Raw genomic sequence first — 20,116 nt, 5'->3', positions numbered from 1 at the left:
GCTGCTGTGACTCATTTTCCCAAGTACCACGAGCTAGTCTGGATGCTCTCACCTTCTCCCTCGATACGCTCAGGCAATGACAAATGCAAGTGTCATCTGTGACTATGAGCCAAAACAGCAAAAAGCCAGTCAGTTAATACCAGCAGAGGGGGAAATTCAGCCACACTAGTTGTGATGAATAGATACCATATATTCTTTAAGGTAATTTCGTGGCTTTCTTTTCAGTTTTCATTTTTCCACTCAGCAAATTTCTTCTAGGAAACTTCAGGCTGTTGGCGTCTCTCTGAGATCACACTTCCTCCCATTTCTCAACATTTACAGCTGCACACTACTACATGAAAACCAAAGGAAGAAACCAAGTGGGCTGCATTAAGACAACTACAAGATTCTCCTAAAGAACTTATTAAAAGATGTTATGATGTGCTATTTATTATATGCAATAGCACTCTGATTGACTGTGAGGCACCAAGAAAGTAAAGCACAAAATTTAAGGGGTTTGTCCTAGTCAAGTTTCAATCTTGATATTAAAATAAATAAATAAATAAAATAAAAGTTAAATGTTTATATGTTTACAGCCTCCAGGAAGTCAAAACTGGACCCAAAACAGTCATATATATGTGTGGCTGTCTGTTCCCTTACTCCTCCTACACGACTTAATCAATGTGGATGAAACTTATTATATAAACTGCTCAGGGTACCTCATTGAGATTAAAAATCTCATTTCCAAGAGAGACCTGGCATCATGGCAACAAAAGTCAAAATACACATACCACATAAGTATATAACATTTAAAACAAATACAATATCCCATACCAACATGTGTAAAATATACAATAACAGATATATACATCTACAGTGATATAATGAAGATGAAAAGAATAACTTAATAAATTGTAATGAATCTGTGTTTTTGTACATAAGCAGAGCAAACAAGTGCTGCAGACTAATGATACTAAAAGTCAAAATGCCAACAATGTAAATAATTTTCAGTATGAAAAATCATCCGTGGTGATTTGAGCTAATGTCAACATGCTGGTAAACAGCTGGGAAGTATAGCACATTTGCTTGCACCAAGCACAAAGTGTAGCTGAGGCTGACAGGGATTGCGCTGTCTAAGAGATAAGACTGACTCAAAGTTAGAGTGGCTTAGTCCTGCATGTGTTGCACTAAAGGTCTCAAGGCTTAAGCTTTCTCATAAGTTAAAACAAAATTAGCCAAGTAGCAACCTAACTTGATCAGATACTGGGCAGGACCTAAGACAACTTGGAAGAGCAGAACTCATGCGTTTATAACGACTGTAGTCATTCTGCTGTATAAACAAGGTTTTAAACAAAGATTTTATCTGCAAAGTCTGAACATGGCCCTGACAGGTGATGCTTTGACTGTGGCCACTGAACAGCTATAACGCAAGGGTGATTACACACCTTCCAACCAATCCAAATCCATCACAGGTCACTTGGTGTGACAGCCCTTCTCTCAGTTTACCTGCACATGCTGACCCAACGATAACAAATGCACAGTGTGCGCCGTGGTAAAATTGATAACAACAATCAATATCAACCACTGAAATCATTGGCACGGTTGCTTCTGCAGAAAAGAAGGTGTTGACCGTTCTCTGCCTCGTCTGTCTTTTGGCAGGAGCAAAGCATGGGATCAATATGCTACAGGCAGCTCGCTGGTGGCCCGGCAGGGATGAGAAAGCAGACGGGGGGAGAAATAGGAAGGAAAAGATGGGATGATGACATGGCTTTGCAAGGCTCTAGGGGGGTCAAAACACAAAGCGTGGTGCAGAAACAGGTGATAGGGATGCGTCCAGAGGCGATAAGGAAGGAAAAGTTTTGTGTGTAACGCAGGAGTCAGTAGTTTAGCAAACACTTAAATGCAGCATGGACACGGGGCAGCCTGACAGCTTGTCGATTCAGTGAATTTATAATGAATGTTCTTTTATGCTCCACTTTCTCTCTAACCTTTCTCCTCTCCTTTGCTCCCTTTATCTCACCTCCCCTCCTCTCTTCATTTAGAGCATCAACACCTCTCACCCACCCCACCCTGTCACAGGCTCATGTAGCCTATCATCCCGAGAGTAAAAACAAAGAGTTATACGAAAGGTGCTTAGTCGCATTTCTTTCTACCCCTGCTGTTGTGGTGTCCTAATGATGCAAATGTTAGGCCAGCTAATGAGCAGGAGCTATGTTTGGGCTGAAGCTCACCTTGCCGCCTCATGAATAAAAGCACCGTGTCAGAGTCAAGATGTGTGTTTCTCTCAGCTCTCAAACAGCGACCATTACAGATGGTGCTTTCTCACATTACATCCAAGAAAAGAAGACAACTGTTGTTCCATAACAGTGTCCAAAGAATAAGCTAGGCATTTGAAATGAAAATTTATTTAAACTATTAAAATGTAAGCAACCTGTCCTGTCTAAAAAACCTCGCACACGCACACAGAAGCAAGAAAAAGTATATAAAACTTCAGCTGGAACTCTGAGCAGCCTCTCACCTGTGCAAGTCACATAACCTTTTGACTCAGAGTTCATTCTGGCTGTCACCGGCGCACGCCTCTAAAGGGGAGTGAAACCAATAGATGTTAGCTCTGTGTTATTGCAATAAACCTCATGGCTGCTTGCATTTCTCTCCCTCCCCACCTCGTGGCTTAATCCTCCGTACTTTTGCCCTTCAGTTTTTAAAGACAGCCTGCGGGCTAGAAGTGCCCTTTGCTGACTTGTGGCTGACAGTGAATAAGTTCCCCTCTCGTCTCCTCCCTTTTATCTCTGAGATCATACTCTGAGTGGGTCAAGATCAATGGTGCTCCCTGCAAATCTGCCCAGACTCTGGGTGATTCTTATTGACCTTACACGGGGGTAACTGAGCGCTCCTACTCTCATCCTGCCGCTAGCTTTTGCATCCACTCCTATGGAGAAATTCACCTCCTGCTCGCACTGTTTTTATCGAGAAACATGGAGCATACTGGCGCAGGCCGTTGCTAAGTTCTTGTCTGCCTCAAACCGAAATGTATCTGGTTGGAGATTTGCGGTCCTAAAACCAAACTAGTTTCTAATGCTACAGAAGGGAAAACTGTGGTTGGAGACTCAGGCAGAACCGAGATTAGGTTCTGTCTGAGGTGAGGGACAACCAACTTTTGTTGTCCCTCACCTCAGTCCCCCAGGTTAGGCTGTGAGGTGAAAATCCCCAAAATACAGGATATCATTCACATCTTAATTGTGGAAATGAAATCCAGAATTTAAAAAAATGAAAAAAAAAAACAACTTACACATTCATCATGTTTTTTAAAGTGTTCCATCAAGACAACATAAGCACAAGAAGGAAAGAGTAAGTGGTGCGACTGCCATCCTCAGGCCCATGGATGAAGAGAACAAGTCCATCCAGATCCAGCTGGGGCTCTCATCCAATGGGATCCCAGTGAGACCACCTTCAACAAGATGGATGGCGCACGCCGAGCTTCAAACTGGGCGCACCCAGCCCAGACATCATTGGGTCCGGGCTGAATAAAGAGGTGGTGGCCCCTCGCCTGCTCTTCCCTAATAGGAGGTGCTGCCTGGCTGACAGCAGCCCATAAATAACCCAGTCGACGTGTCACTGGAAAAGAACACACTCACCTGAGCGTACTCACTCACTCACGGGCACCACAAGGGAGAAGCAGGGTGCAATAATACAAGGCCATACAGACACAGAATGACAACACGAGTGTGTGAAGATAGGTCTCAAATTATTTGCTCCCTAGCACATATTATGTGGTCTGATTAAAAAGATCAAACAGGATTTGTGCCACACTTTCAAACCACATTAGGGTGGCTTAAATTAGCCACCAGTTCATCTGTGTTTTTGTCAGGTCATCATAATGACTGAGCAGCGTTCTGGGGAGCTGAGGACAGAGCAATTTCCCTTTTTCTTTATTTCTTATGGGAAAAAGCAAACCTGCAATCATCCACTTAGGCTGTAGATGATGACTATTTGTCAGGTGTTCATTTCATCTGAGCTAAAGGTCCAAATCGTCACATTTTACAGCTTTCTTACAGACAATCACACATGGTCACCCAGCTGTAACCACGTTTCTTTTACAGCCTCGAACTTTTTCCCTGCAGTCATTTTGATATGAATTCGTACATGTGTTAGTAATCACACTAATTACAACAGAACTTTAATTAATGTGATTAGCAGCACCGTAGTCTACCTACTATTACCTCTCAAAATGGCCATCATACAAGGACAGCTGTTGCGTTTGCGCTTTTTTCCCCTCCAAACGCGCCAAGCTGTTTGTCAGAGTTATCTGACATTTTCAGAGTATGTTTTTGTTTCAATTAGTCTTTAATTATTTTAATATTTAGATATTCCTCAATTAAGCAGGCAATAACGGCCAGCAGGAGCCAATCTGCTAGCCAGAATATAGAAACGAGCTATCGAAAAGTGGGGAAATTTTTATAATTTTAAGTAATTTTACAGCATCCCTCAAACACCTCAGAGCCTCAAACACGTGGAGGACTTACCACAGCTCATCAAATGACACCACAGGTATTAAAAGGCACATATTATACTGTTATAGAGCATGTTATAGTCAGAGAGTCTGTCTTACTGCTTTATTTCCCTCTCGTTCAGACACTCTCCGAAAAACAAACACGCACGTGAAGCTTCGGCTCAAGCGGTCGACGTCATATGCGTCGTGACGCAATGCGGAAGTAATTTAACCAAGATGGCTGCGTCCTTCACAGGCATGATTTGGTTTCACTGAAGTGTCAGATAATGTGTAGCAGTTGCATTTTTAAGAGCTAAAAGACCACAAGGGCAGCTTTGAGAGCGGAAACATGGAGAGGCGAGAGTTCGTGGCGTCTCTGGTGGTAAGATAATTTTATTTACACAGAGTCGTACTTTAAATACAGACAAATATAAGCTGTTAACCCCCCTCTCATATATCTGGATTAAAAAACGCCACTTTGCCGGTTCCTTGTTGTTCAGACAGTATAATGAAATCTGTTTGAACAGGTAAAAGTCCATGACGCTTTATATTTAGCTCGAGAAAATAAAAGAACGGTACTGAAATGAATATATGTAAACGTTATTATAATGTAAATATAAATATATCGATAAATATAAATTGATAAACTTCAGTTAATCTTCTAGCCAGTCTGTTTTCGGTTGGAGTTTTGTGGAGACTTGAACCGACCTTGAAGAGTCGATTTTAAATGAACTCTTACAGACACAACCAACATTTCTCAGCTCTCCTTGTTTTGCAGTTAAATATTTGCTAGACATTAACGTGACAATATAGCAGTGTTTTCTGTTTCTTAAGTGGACAGTGGGTGAGTGTTGCAGCATTACTGTACATCTCACAATGTGACTGTCACCGCAGGCAGGTGGCTGTGCGGGGATGTGTGTGGATCTGACCCTGTTTCCACTCGACACAATAAAGACCAGACTTCAGAGTCAGCAGGGCTTTTACAAGGCTGGAGGCTTTAGGGGCATCTACGCCGGAGTCCCATCTGCTGCTGTCGGCTCCTTCCCCAATGGTATGATGTTAAATTGTGACAGCTGGATATGTATTCCCTCTGAACTATTGTTTGCATTATTTCTGTTCTTGTGTTATTCTATCAGTATCTCACTGTGTATCTGTAAACATAAGTCACGGTGTAAATAATAATATTTACACCGTGACTTATTCAGCTCATTCATCTTGAAGAAGATATAAAATTATATCTCATATTAAAAAAAATCTACCTTAATCTCACCTGATTCTGTGTCCATGTATATGGAGGGATTACTGAGTAATGCAACCAGAAATGACAGCAACATATATCTAATTTTTTTTTTTTAAAACAACAACAAAAAGAAAAACTTCCAAACTGCAATCATAGCGTATGTCTTGGTCATGAGTTGTTTTGGAACATATCTTTTCCTACACTTCCTACACCTGTCAGCATTTAACAGAACTTACCTGTTTGGTAGTATAATCTTTCACCGTTCACACATAACCTTATTTTGCTCTTCTGATAGACGTCTGGTTGGATATTTTAGTTTGGTAGTTCACAATCAGATTAGTTTGATAAGAGGGCAGCTGATTTTTCAGTGGGCCGATATTGTCAGTCGATATTAGTTTTTTGTTAATCTATCAGTATTGGCATTTTCGATTAGCTTAGAACTTTGTTTTATATCTTCTCTTCGAACAAGATAGAAATTTAGGAGTAACATGGCCTTACAAACCCAACAGTGAGATCTTAAGAGATCCACAGCCTACGGCTCTTCAATGGGGTGTCACAGGGTCCCCAGGAAAAAAATGTTTAAATGTAAAATAATAAAATAAATATTCTTCTGTAGCAATAACAAAGTATAACATAAATTATTCTGTAGCAATTACACAAGAATATCCAGTAATGTCCCTGCCTACAATTAAACACATTCACTTACTGAAAATCGGGGGCATCTGCTGTGGCAAATGGGTTCAAGCCTTTGACCACAAACTTAGTCACTGCTCGGTGACATTCGTCTATCCTGGCCTGAAAGGAGACGCTAACGGTAGACTGCAGTGAGAACTGCCAGCATCTGAGCCAGACTCTGTCCGTCTCTCTCATCATGGTCACCTAAATGCACAGTAATGGCAGGTTTTGTAATAAGGCAGATCGCGCTAACATAATATGCACTGTTAGTTGATTATTTACCTGCCGCATTAACGGGAGAGGACGTGCAAACGTTACCGCTGCTGCTGGGTTGAGATTCATGAGTCCGGAGCGGAATTAAAAACATGACATTCATTTAAGGTTATCGCGTGTTTTTTGCATATTCGTAGTGTTTGTGTTCAGGCTTTCTAACTTTTTCTACAGTCACTGCTTCAAAGAGGATCAAATGTTTAAAAAAAAACCCTTCAAAATCTCCATGGAATGCACTTGTGCTTTTCTCACAACTTTAAGTGCTGCCAATTGCTTGTTACTCCTTTAAACAGTTGCTGAAAAAAGTAACATTAATAACACTGAAGCTGATTCATTTATTTGTTGAGCTGCAGCAAATTAACCATGCACTCAAAGAATTTACCACAAATAACACTGTAGCTTTCTGAAAATTTAGTGATTATTTGAATTCACTGGAACCTTAAACTAAATGATGCTCTCCTTTTAGCATTTCGATCAATTATTTTGCTTTACAATCCTATTTAAATGTCCCTTTTATATCTGTTTGTTTTCTTAGGATTTAATTTGGGAACTTTGAATTGCCTTGTAGTTGAAGTGGTCTATAAAGGGCCTATAGATGTAAACCTCTCTAACTGTAGCTTAGTGTTTTCCACACAGGCAGCATCCTGGTCAAGGAGAGCATTTGAGAAGGTGCCAAGCACAGTCTTACAGGGTAGCAGCTCCAACGTACCTAATATTTGAGCATCAGTTTAAAGAAAGTATGTTTTTTCTGCATGTCTACCACTCTCACAGTCAGAAATTGGAAATACAATAAGCATCTCTTTATTTGAGTAGAGTAGAGTGATTTTGATGATTTCATCTGTATACTTTTGCAGAATGTGTTAACTTTCTTTGGGTTTAAGTGCAGGCAGACACACACACACACACACACACACGCACACACACACCTCAGTTCCTCCCCTGTCAGTGGTAGTGAGGGATATTAATTGCTCTATGCTGGTTGACTAATGGGCCTTAAACGCCTGTGGTTCTGCTTGGTTTCAGCCGCTGCTTTCTTCGTCACCTACGAATACACAAAGGCCCTTCTCGGCACCGGTGGAGTGTTTGCATTACCACATGTGGCACCTGTCACTCACATGCTGGCCGCCTCCCTGGGAGAAGTAGTAAGTCAGCCTGTCCCTCATTCTCCCATCCTTTGTCTCCTCTCATGTGGATTTCTATCCCTGTTTCACTCTGGCAGTAAACTGTTGAGTCATTTGTATTCTTTTGTTGGTCTAAATGATTCCCAGCACTTCCATCTTTAGAAGGCCAGCTGTCTTTACATGCATATTTTTGCTCTTCTGTGTTCTTGCCCTTGTTGTTTCTTTCCCACCAATGTATGTCCCAAATGAAAACCAATGGCATGTCTCTTAATGTTTTCGCCTTTTAAATTTCGTAGACCGCTCTTCAATGGAGTAGCTGGGGAGGGAGTATGTGGTTTTGGCTGTAGGCCTCAAGGTCCAGCTGGGTGAGTTAAGGGGGCTTCCTCGGTACTGTCCCAGCAGTTCTCTCAACCAGCTGGGTAAATAAGACCTCATTACTGCCTATTGATTCATCTACTTTCCCATCTCAGTACCCCAGACTCTGACAATTTAGTCTGGGGAATTCACGCTTGAAACCAATGAGAAGCAGCGCAATTTCCTCAGCCGAATCCTCTCCCAGTCACTTGTAGTGAACCGCAGGATTTGAGCCATAAGGGGGCCATGGGTATTCACACTGGCATGAAATGGGGGATATGGAAAATAGGATGCCCCCCTTGGTATACCCTAGGCTGTCTGCAAAATGCTAGAAATTCAGTATTCATGGCTTTTGGATGGGTGTAATTTAGCCAGGTTTTGCATGTTTATGAAATGGGATTATTCCACATGGCAGGTTGTTCACTGTACTTTAGGTTACCTACGAGGTGCGATGAGAAAGTTCTGAGACTGAGCCTGTTCTGCAAGAACGGAGCGAAGCATGGCATCATGGTTTAAGACCTAGAGCCCAACAAGCCTTCTAGTGGGAGAGTTTCCTAGGAGCAGCTTGATCTGATGCATCATGCAGATGTTTCTTCCTCTTTCCCAGAATGAAATTCAAGTTGAAAGTTTGACATTTTGACTTGGTGGAAGAGATCCAGCGCGGGTCGTTTAAGGCGCTTACAGAACAGAACTTCCGGAGGGAGCGATCCGAGTGTGGCAAAGCACAGAGAACAGCGCGGTGCTACACAAGTTGTTGTTTTGTTTTGTTTTTGTTTTTTTAATTTACAGAAGTCTGTAGCCAAACTTGGATCAGGGAAAAGTTTTTGCCTTTTTTAGATGGAGTCTCTAAACTTTTCAGGCCTCACAGTGTTCGCAAGAGGACATAATGATACTCGAAGATTAGCAAATCTTCCCCTAGTTCTCAGAATTAGTGTATCAGTTATTGGGGTTACCGTATGTGTTTAACACTTAACAATCAGAACATTTTTTTCAGGTTTTTTATGTATACTACAGTCAAGTTGAATGTGAAAGGTCAGGCAGAGGTTGCCACTACCTCTAACCTCATTGTGGATTTGAGCACATCAAAGGCACAAATCCACAGAATGGAGCCGAGCAGAGCAGGGGCGGTATCCTCCTGCATTCTGCCAGCTGAGATTGTCTTGTTCAAAGAGGCTAATCTTCAGGCTTAGCCATGAAAGGCCTACCCTAGTGCTGCCCCGAGTTAGATACAAGACCTAAACTTCTGCACTGTGATGCAACAGCAGCCAAATATGATTCTTTGTCTCAGTAGGTGCTAATGACTTTTTATAACAGTCTTGTTTTGAGTGTCTGACAGAAGTGGTGACAATTTCTTACTTTTCTTAGTATTTGCCAAGAAAATAATTAATAACACAGGCAGCAGAAAATGCGTGATTAACAAACATTCTGGTAATCCTCACTTCCTGAAGTTTTGTTTCATGAGAGGTGTATCTGACTTACTTTAGCACTCTTTTATTTAGCTTCAGGAGACAAGACACCCTCTTTACTTTTATGATGAGCATAAATCTTTTCTTTTTAATTGAATTTATAGTTTGGTCTTGATAAGTAAACTTGAAGCCATCCGTTAATTAGGCTGCTATGGCTGCTGTAGGACTTCCCATGATGTACTGACCCTTCCTTATTTTCTAGTCCTCATGTATATAATGTTGTGGGCATTTAGTTTGATTTTGTCGATTCTCTCCTGTAGTTTTTCTCCTTTTGAATGTTCATGACTGTTCTCTCTTCTCCTTACACTGGTCATGGCCTTACACAGGCCATAACCAGTGTAATAAAATAAAACCCAATTCTTATCTGCTGACAGGGTCACTTGAATCTTACGTTATTCACTTGGTTTCATCCAAAGTTCCTTTTTTTAATAGTCCATCTCATCTGAGCTGAGATTATATCATAACTGGCCAATCATAGCTAGGTGTGTTTTTCACTTGTCCAAATGTTTTATGAGTCAGTGCCAGTCAACAGGTTAAAGCAGAAGCACATCAGCTCTGTCAGATGTGTGTGAGATGGGTGACAGAAAAACACAGTGAACACAGTCACACAAGACTTTATTTTCTATTTTGGCACTTATATGTGCTATAATTTAATATACAGTGTGCTAAAAATGTTTTTGTCCTTTAAGCCACAAATAAAAAGGACATTAGGCAACAAATTGCCAAAGGAAAATTTTGAGGGATCAAGGAAAATATTTCACAAACAGATTTTATGAAAACTGTGCAGCTTCTCCATTTTCATCCAAATGTAATATGTCAAACAGATCGTAATGACCACCTATCTTTAACCAGATCTAATCAATCTTCATTTTTTTCCCTCTTTACAAACAGGCCTGACTTTAGTAAGCAGTTAAGATGGTGGGATGGATGGCGACTGTAGATCAGAGTGACTCGCTTTGATTGTTTCCTTATTGCTCTACCTCCTTCTCGTTTTCTCTTGTGGAGACCAGAGCAGCAGTTGTGTAACACACACAACTTAAAGAAGAAGCAACTTGTTATTTGGTCCTCGCCTGACTTCCCCTCTCTAACCCACTCAGTCTACGATCCTTTCCCCCAGGAGGCTAGTGTGTTTTACCAACTGTTTCCACTCCACAACGTTCACTACAGATGTTTTACGGGCACTTATTGCTTTGCGACTTTGATGTCCAAGCTCAGTGGATTGTGTGCTTGACTTAGCAATATCTTATTAATAAATGTAGACTAAATCTATTATAGCCATACCAAAGGGAGTTTGCTGCTCAGATTTTATTCTGTACCAACGTATGATAGTGGAATTAAAATCCTTTGGTCTAACAAGTGCACAGTCTTTGTGGACGAAGCCAGAAATTTACTAGAGCTGTTGAATCTTACTCTTCAAGTGTCTATATTAACCTAGTTACCACTGCATTCACCTGCAGGCAATAACAGAGAGTTGTAGAGAGAAAGAACTCGAGAGGGTCGAGACAATGAGAGAAAATCCCCACTGCCACAAACACCTCGGTGTTTGTGCGACCGCAGTGGTGGGACGCTCCCATAAAGAATGTGTAAGCTGATGGCGTCTGTCAGGCTCTAGCAGGCTGTTATCCAGCCATTAGATCAGATTTATCTTCATTCCCATTCGCTCGACGTCTGCCCTGAAAGCTCATTTGTCAAGGCCAGGCAGCAGGCTTCTCTCGCATCTATAACCCCCCCTCCCCACACCCTCTTACTGCCACACATCTGTGGGAGGATGTACTGGAAAATACAGTGTGACATGACAAGATAGGGGGGACATTGAGAAGGAGGGAGCACAAGGGAGGAGTTTCTTTTTTTGGGAGGGAGGTAGGAGAAACTGGCAGCCACTTAACTTGGCTCTGAGAAATAATCCATGCATCGCCTTCGAGGAGCGCCACGCTCTGTGATTTATTGGCTGTTGTTTCAGACTTGGAGACATCTCTACCCTTCTTCTCCATGACCTTTTTCTTCTCCATCTTCCTTCTTTCTTCCATTTTCCTTGCTTACTTTATCCTTTGCGATACTGTAATGCATTTGAAGTATAATGAAATCCAAAGAAACAGTGGTTACAGACAGTATTGTCTTTTTGAAAGGGCAGCTCAAGGCACTCTTACTGTTTGTTTTTTATTTTTTATATTGTGTTAACTGCACTATAGTTGCAGCCAAATGTCAACAAAGAAAAAAGATTAAAATTTACTATTGTCCACAAAAGGGCAATCTTGTTTCTTGGTGGTGATCGCACTGTTTTTTAATGATGAATAAATCCAAATAAGTTAGGCCCAATGCAGTTATTACAGCCTATATGTTTTCCCACCTGTTGTTGCTATGGTGCCAAACGGCAATCCCGGTCCCGACTGACCGACCACCGTGTCCTGATGGCCAGACGTGGTAAAAGAGGCATGGGGGCAAAGGCTTGCCGGATGGAGGGATTTAATGACTCTAATGTGCTACGAGTCTCTGCTAATTTCCCATCCCTTACTGTGGTTCTCCCATGACTGAGTGCTGGACTTTCACTACAAACAGAAAACATACTCTGTCATTTGGACTAACGACAACAGGCCAAACTGAAGAGCTTCAAACACAGACAGGCAGCTTCCTAATGAAGGCTGCTTGACATATCCAGCAGCTTGTAAATAAAGATAAATGGTAGCAGAAATTTAAAAGGCTACCAACAGATTTCTAATAAGTTTACGAGCCGGAGGAAAGTGTTGAATGCTTGCATGCTTGCTTTCGTTCCCCTTCTTGATTCTGTGCTCCTTTCTTTTTCTTTTTCTGCTTTGATTTCTTTGTATCTCGCTTGCTCTCCGATGAGATATTACCTCCGCATCTCTAGCCATTATTTAGATTTCCTTCATCCCAGCCATACCTCATTGTGTCCTCATTCAGCATCACTCATTTCCCTCCCTCGTTTGCTGCCGCTTCTGATACTGTATCTGAAATAGCCTCGGAGACCACACACTCGATCTTTTATCCACTCAGCATCATCGCCGCCACCTCTAGTTGCACAAATTACTCCCAAATAAACAATGTTCCTCATTTATTTGGTGTAATCTGTGTCTCATTCTGGCCTCCTCGCTGCAGTGACAGGAAAGGAAAAGGCCATCTTAAGTCCAAACCCCCAGCCAATTACATCAGTAATTACTTGTCATAGCCACTTTCTTTCCATTTAGCTGCCGTTTTCTGCTCCTTTGGAGAGTTGGTTTGGGGTAAACATGATGTACAATGTATTAGAAATTCTAACTTGACCAAAGGGGGAGGGTAAATGAGATCTCAGAGGCAGATGCAGCAAGCTCAGTTGTTGCGAATGGGTCATGCAGGTGCGAGTTTGGGCACTTGGTGGTAGTGTTGCTCCGTGGTTGTGCTGCAGCTGGACACACTGATGTGAAACACCAGCAGCCTGCACAGAATTATAGAGGCACATTCAAGTCGTTTGTTTTTGCTGTTATGTATGGAGATTAAGGCTGCTGTGTTCACTGTGTGCTGAAAAGAGGAACAACTTGCGTAGCCTGCAGAAAACATGATGTAGTGAAAGTCAAAACAAAGTTGAGAATTGGTCCATCTGTTGCTCAACAGTCAGCAGGTATTATAGCAGTACAGAAAAATAAGAGACGACAGAGAGAGCAAGTGTCCACCAGAACCCTTTAACAGCTTGCGGTGTATCTTTGCCTTCTTATTTACAGGGTATGGCCCAAAAGAGCCTAAAGAGCCCAAATGCTAAATCACTATAGCGACAGCTGAACTGGGAAAGGAGCAAAACGGGAAGTGTCTTTAATACACTGCCTCTAACATTCCTTCTCTCCTTGCTATCCTACTAGCTTGGTGTTGCTGTGGCGTCTGGCATCTGTGCGACTAAGGGAAGTCACAGTAGGGTGGGGTGGGGGGGGGGGGGCTCACAAATCGCTCTCAAAGATTGCTTGCTGTTAGCCGGTTTTTCCACTCCGGTGCAGGATAAGTGGGAAATCAAGCCGCCAGGTGGGCAGCTGTGCTTGCCTGCCTGCCTCTCCTTGCCTTTCGGACCATGGGAGTTATGAAGCATAAATATTCATGTCTGTCTTCACTAGCTGTTGGCAGTCCATATTTTTGTTGACATATGGTGGATGGGTTGGGACTTGAGCAGGGAGTGTGGCTGCTGGGGTGTGCATGCGTGTCTGGATCTATCAGGGTGTTTGACGGTAGCATGTTCCTTGGACACAGATACACAGTCAGCCTGATGACCTTTTGCGAACATGACAACTGTTGCTCTGGTGTCATGTCCGCTCTGTGTACCAGTTTGTTAATTGGCCCAGTTGCGCACTAACTAAAGCAGTCGTTAGCCTGCCAGCTTCATGTAATTGCTCTCCTCGAGCCGTGCCACATCATGGCCACCTGCCACGTAGCAGAAACATACAGAAGGTGATATCATGTACAGCAAAAGGGCATCTAGGGGAGTGGCGTGGGTATGTGCGCACACAAAGATGTGGGTTTCCTAACCTCCAATTAAGCACAACATGGATATAAAGGGTCTATAAAATGAAAGTATAGTGTAATACAACAACTACAAATTCAGGCCTTTAATGTTTTGTTTTTTCATCCTGTAGGTGGCGTGTCTGATCCGGGTACCCACAGAGGTGGTCAAACAGAGGGCCCAAGCTTCCCTCTCATCCTCTACCTACAACATACTGCTGGCTACTCTTAGAGAAGAGGTATGTGGCAATCAGAAGCTCGTTTTTGGCCATTAATTTTGCGTTTATGTGTGTGTGATTTTTGGCTGTCGTTCATATCAGTAACGCTGCTGAGATATGGGATCTGAGGCCATTGATGAAAACAAGCCTGTTGCCAAGAAATGCAAGCAGATTATCAAAAAGCAAACTTATCTGAAATCCAGAACTAAAGTACTCGCACTGTGAGTTTACAAGTAATGAAGTGTACTGCTAGTTCATGTGAAGCCATGATTCAAGGCTGAGGTGTTGATAGTAGTTCCAAAAGGTAGCAGATCAAGGTGGGGAAGATTTAAATGAGTATATTGTCCATATTCATATGTTTGAACATATAAGTAAATTAAGTTTCTGAAGTCCCCTCTGCTTTGAGCCAGATGTACCGATCAGATCCACCAATCACTGTTCTGAATGGGTGTGGATGTTGGGTCACTGATTTCATAAATTGTAATAAATTGTTAGACTCTGCCGCTCCCATCTAAACATTATGATGTTGGGTGGGTGTGGTGTGTGGGGTGGGGGGTTTAAGACGAGTGCTTTGGTTGGAGCATACCAGCGCCTTAACCCTAACAGCTCTCAGCAGTTATGTGCTGCTATAATCTGTGAAGAAGCTGAATAAACGTTGTTCCCACAGATGAATTATACAAGTGCTTTATCTGTTCATTGACTGATGTGCATTAAAGCAAAAATTAGATTTTATACGTTAGATTTAAACATTTTTTTTCCTGTTGTTTCTCGGGGCAGGGGGTTCGAGGCTTGTACAGAGGATATGGCAGTACGGTTCTCAGAGAGGTAGGTTTCATTCACGGGTTAACTTCACACTCAGTCGCTCACTTGTGTCTGTCATCCACTGTTGATACCATCATCAGTACCTGTTCCACAGCAGATCCTGCACTTATGTCTGTCTTTGGTAAAGTTTAGTTCCAGGTAATTACAAAGTATGTCATACAGATCATATTGAAATCAATACTAAAAACAGCTCCTCAGCTCTTTCAAAGATGTGTGGTGGATTTTTTTGGATAGGTTGAACGGATATTGAGGCTTTCCACGCTTGTGACTGAAGACAATTTAATTTCTCTGGGGTTGGATTGAAGTTTGTAGTATTGATTTACAGATTTTCTTTTTTCCTCCCTCACTTTCAATACAGTCAATTACTTGCACAAGATGTGTGCTCTCCTTTTTAGAGCTAAATCTGATTAATTAATTCAATTACTCTGGTTATAAATGCAAAACAAAACAAGGATAAATGAGTTCTGGGCTAAACTCCCTTGATAGGCGCTCACCTTTTGTAATGGAGAAAAAAAAAGCAGCTCTAGTTCTTTGATTCATGATCCTCTGCCTAATTGCACCTGCAGTGCATGATATTGCAAAATAATTGCGGGAAGCATTGTATGGGTGTTTTGAGTTTCAATAGAAGTGGAAAAAGAAAATGGAGAGGGAGAAAGAAGTATATGAAGGTGACACTTGTCTTTTTTTTTTTTTTTTAGGGAGGTGGGTGAGGGCGTAATCTAGTCCCCTCTGCTGTGCTAGCCTGTACTTATTTTCTGCCTCACTAAACTGATGTTATTCACGCAAATTCCATCTGGACAGCCAGGGAAAAAAAGGACAACAAGACACTGTGATTTCTCCGAGGGGCTCTGAATAAATGAATACATTTGGAGGCTGGCGCACGGCCTGTGTGCATACTAACACTGGCAGATGAAACGCAGCGGTGGCGGCAGGGATTTGGGGCACGGGAACGGCAAAGGATGCTTCGTGGTGATTGGCTTTGACGTGTGTCAGGAAGGTAATTCATTTTCTCTCAGCCTCCTTCGCTATCCGCCCATCTCGCTCCTTTGGCCAAGAGACCCTGTCAAGATAAGTTTGTTTATGTGGTACGGCATGGCGCCTCCCTGCTCTCACTGGCCCACTAATTGAGGTCCTATCTGTGCTATATATTCATTAGGCAGCCTTCAGAAACCTTTTCTGATGGGTATGATATCGCATTAGCGCCCAGTGTGCAAGAATCCACTTTGATCATCTTGGAGGGTGGAGTAAAGGAGTACAAGTGTCACGTCAGTTGTGATCCGTTTGTCATTGTTGCGCCAGCCTACATGTACGGGCGGTTTTTGCCCAGCGCACCCCGGCTTTGCCCAAAGTTGTCTTTAAAACTTAAATCTAAATTATTGATTAATAGGATTTCAGTTCTTTTTAATTTTGCACCACATTAATCTTTATTGCGGTATACCCTTTCTGTCAAGTTTTCTGCTGAGTTGGCATCTTATGGGTTCCAACTGAACAGAGCATGAAATCACTGAGATTTAGATTGGGGTGAAGGAAACTGGAGCGCGGTGAAAAATTACTTTATTCTGCTCTAGAAAAACAAGGACCTTTTTTAATTAACACCAGCAAGACTTTGCTCAGGACTTTGAGAGAGACTACACTTGCCCCATATCCCACATAAGCTGTTGATGTTGTCTGTGTGTTCATTTGCATTCATTGTATGAAAACACACAGGGTAATCTTCCGAGTCTAATCAAGACTCTAATTATATGTCATCAGTAGTAGTGGTCCTCATTTCGTCAGGATTTCCTGCACTTGCGCGGTTTTGGATTGTACCATCTTTCTCCACTAGATGGCATGTTAAGATTGGTACTGCCTTTATGAAGCTTGTGCCTGACTTTTGTTTGAATTCCACACAATCTGTACTTCCCCTCCTCCCTCTCCTCACCTATCAGTACCAATCCAGCTCCATGACATTTATGCACAGCAGTTACTGATTTTTAAAAGAAATTATTTATTTTTATATCGAGCCCTTTTTTTTCTGATCCAACATATTCTGAGGCAATATTGAGTAATTGAGTCTTAAGTGGGTTATTAGATAGTGTTTAGTAATGCAGTGTTGTGTGGGTTGCGGAGTGGCAGGTGTAAGTAAAGCTGGCTCTGTAAAATGCACCTTGTCTCAGTGACTCTGACATACAGCCAGTCTACATATAATCACTTATAGTTATGTTCTGGAAAGTGTCTGCTCTGAATGCTCTTAATAAACACATTTAATCTAGGAAGCACACAGACAGGGGAGGCATTTGAGCCACCTAAGTTAAAGCAAAACCGGGTGTTAGAATGACTTCCCTTTACCAGCATTACATATAGTTTGCTTAATACAACCCCTCCATCAACCTCAAAGCTTCCCCACTTCAGCAGCTGGGACCTGGCAATGCAAAGTACAGGCTCTGGCAGCTGGGCTTATGAAACACCTCTCCATCCAGGCTCCCCCATCCCAGCTCTGCTTTCTATTTATCCATCTCCTCTTCAATCTGCTGCCCGATCCCCCCCAACCCCCCCCCCCCCCCCCACCCACCCCCGCCTTCTCCAGCAGAGGGCTTAGCTGTAAGGAAAGACACGCTAACCTGGGATTTAACTGTTACCAACAGATCAAATACAAATCGGAGCTGATTTGTATTTGAGCTACAGAAAAGTGACAAATGAGAGAAAAACATGAACCAAAGACCGCATTTTGCCACAATTTGACCAGCTTAAACAGAGTTCTCTTTAACTCTGCTTGAATATATTGTTACATTGAGTGTTCTGATGTCATAATGATCATTAAGTAATTGCGTTTAAATGGTAACCACACTAGGGTCATTTAGGAAACTCAGCGTGTACCATGTTTACATGTCTGACAGCTCAGGTCTTGTGGTGTGTACACTGGGTTATAATTGTCAGAAACAATGTGGGGGTGGATGCTGCTTCCTCTGGTGGAATCCTAAGGTTGAAATTGTCTCAACAGGCACACAGCAGAGCGTGTGCGTGTGCGTGTGCGTGTGCGTGTGTGTGTGTGTGTGTGTGTGTGTGTGTGAGAACCCTCTCCCCATCCCCCCCCTTTTTTGTGTCCACCCTCCACCCTTGATGTGGGTTCAAAAGTGGAATCACTCTATATCCTGTGTCTGTGCACACTGATCCATAGAGGCTCATGTTTATATACCCTCATATGACTGAGACAGAGCAAAAAGAGGGAAAAAAAGAAATGGTAGTAGAAGCGAAGGTTGTTTATTTTCCTCTAATATGTAAAGGTAGGATTTGTGTGACACGTGTAAAGGAGTGAAGGCTTCCTCCTGCGTTGTGCTTTAGAGTTGGAGCTCATCGGAGCAGCTGCCGCTAGTCTCAGAGACCCAGAGAGCAAACCAACTCTTAAATTACTTCAACGCCTTTAAAAGCTTAACAAGACTGGATTAAATAAGAAGGAAAGTGCACTGGAAAAAAGAGAAATTAAGCCAAGGAAAATATTAAGCTGTCATTCGAAAATGAAATAGAAGGCTCACTAGTGAGATGAATGTGTTCACTTATTTTGGGCCTTTTCTTGATTCGTTTTGCACTGTTTGTGTGAGCCGTTTTCATTTCATAACTGTTTGCTATTATACAGTTATAGAATAAGACTTTTATCAGCCTTTGAAATTAATAAAATGGAGCGTTGCTCCGATGGGTTCACATCAGAAGCGAATGGGAGCTGCTGGTGTTATCTGTTTACTCTGTGATCAGTGAGCGGGCTAAGAGGACTGAAGAAGCCTGTTGACCTCAGTAGATCTGATCCTTGACCTGTGAAGGGCTGTATGTGTGTGTTTGCGTGTGCTCCTGTGATATGGAGGAACCGTAGAGGGTTGTCTGCCATCTTGGTGTTTTGAGTCAGAACTGTCAGAGTACACATTCAAAGTATATTTACATTATACATACACAGTGGTGGTCAGAAGTTTGCATACACTCTTCATGGGCATGGTTTTAGCCCAATATGTCACTACTTTTCTTGGCAGAATTGATTGGTTTCCTGGTACTGACTTGGCATTTAAGTTTAGTTTACAAATTTATAATGGGATTGACATTGGGGATCTTCTAAGTCTTTTCCAAAAGTTTAGTGTCACCCTGCTTTATTCATTGTAGACGTTTTCGTGTGTGTTTGGGATCATTGTCATGTTGGAACATACAATTGTGTAAAGATTAAACTATTTAGCTGTTGATTCTGAGGTGAGGTTGAAAAATGTAGAGGTAGTTGTCTTCCTGCATTATTCCATCCACTTTGTGCAGCATTCAAGTACCACTGGAAACAGAAAAGCCTAAATTACCCAAACTGAGTCTATGTAAACTTTTGACTACAACTGTTTTGGTCAACAATTAGTTGGACCACCCCATATAATATGTATATATACTAATATAATATATACTAAGATAATATAATATCCCCTTGTGGGGATAGGTTAATTGGATAATCCAAATTGCCACTAGGTGTGAATGTGCGAGTGAATGTGAGTGTGAATGGTTGTCTGTCCCTGTGTGTTGGCCCTGTGACAGACTGGCGACCTGTCCAGGGTGTACCCTGCCTCTCGCCCTATGACAGCTGGGATAGGCTCCAGCGCCCCCCGCGACCCTGAAAAGGAGAAGCGGAAGCGAATGGATGGATAATATAATATAATATAATATAATATAATATAATATAATATAATATAATATAATATAATATAGGGAACCATTTAAAAATAGGACCAATAGCCAAGGATGTCCTAAAGAAAAAAAGTGCAAAATAAGTCAGTTTGTTCCACAGGAAGTCCAGCTATCATTACAAAGAAAAGTACGACTGTATAGTGTGTATTAAAGAAGATAATAGAAAGTAAGGGGAGGATGATGTAGATTTATTTGGTGTTTACCTTAATTTGTCACCAGTGGCTAGCTGAAACGTCCATATGTTCAATCAAATTAGGTGATTGGTGTTGGGGATGTCCTTGCAAGTGCCAGTTCATTAACAGAAGGCTTTGAGTGACTTCCAG

At 42.0% G+C, this 20,116-nt stretch overlaps 1 protein-coding gene across 1 annotated transcript in view; it reads left to right on the top strand.

The window, feature by feature from the left end:
- Window positions 1-4,643: 4,643 nt before the first annotated feature.
- The window catches only part of slc25a26 (solute carrier family 25 member 26), a 51,009-nt gene continuing 35,536 nt past the window's right edge, over window positions 4,644-20,116 (top strand). Inside the window, exons 1-5 of the mRNA XM_004545302.3 lie at window positions 4,644-4,850; window positions 5,363-5,519; window positions 7,677-7,795; window positions 14,205-14,309; window positions 15,066-15,113. Coding sequence (XP_004545359.1) covers window positions 4,818-4,850; window positions 5,363-5,519; window positions 7,677-7,795; window positions 14,205-14,309; window positions 15,066-15,113 — 462 coding nt within the window. The 5' untranslated portion in view covers window positions 4,644-4,817. The remainder of the gene's footprint in view (window positions 4,851-5,362; window positions 5,520-7,676; window positions 7,796-14,204; window positions 14,310-15,065; window positions 15,114-20,116) is intronic.

The sequence above is a fragment of the Maylandia zebra genome, linkage group LG5 (genome assembly GCF_041146795.1).
Source record: "Maylandia zebra isolate NMK-2024a linkage group LG5, Mzebra_GT3a, whole genome shotgun sequence".
In the NCBI taxonomy this organism is placed as follows: domain Eukaryota; kingdom Metazoa; phylum Chordata; class Actinopteri; order Cichliformes; family Cichlidae; genus Maylandia; species Maylandia zebra.
Note: the sequence above shows the minus strand (reverse complement) of the source record. Positions and strands in the feature narration are given on the sequence as shown.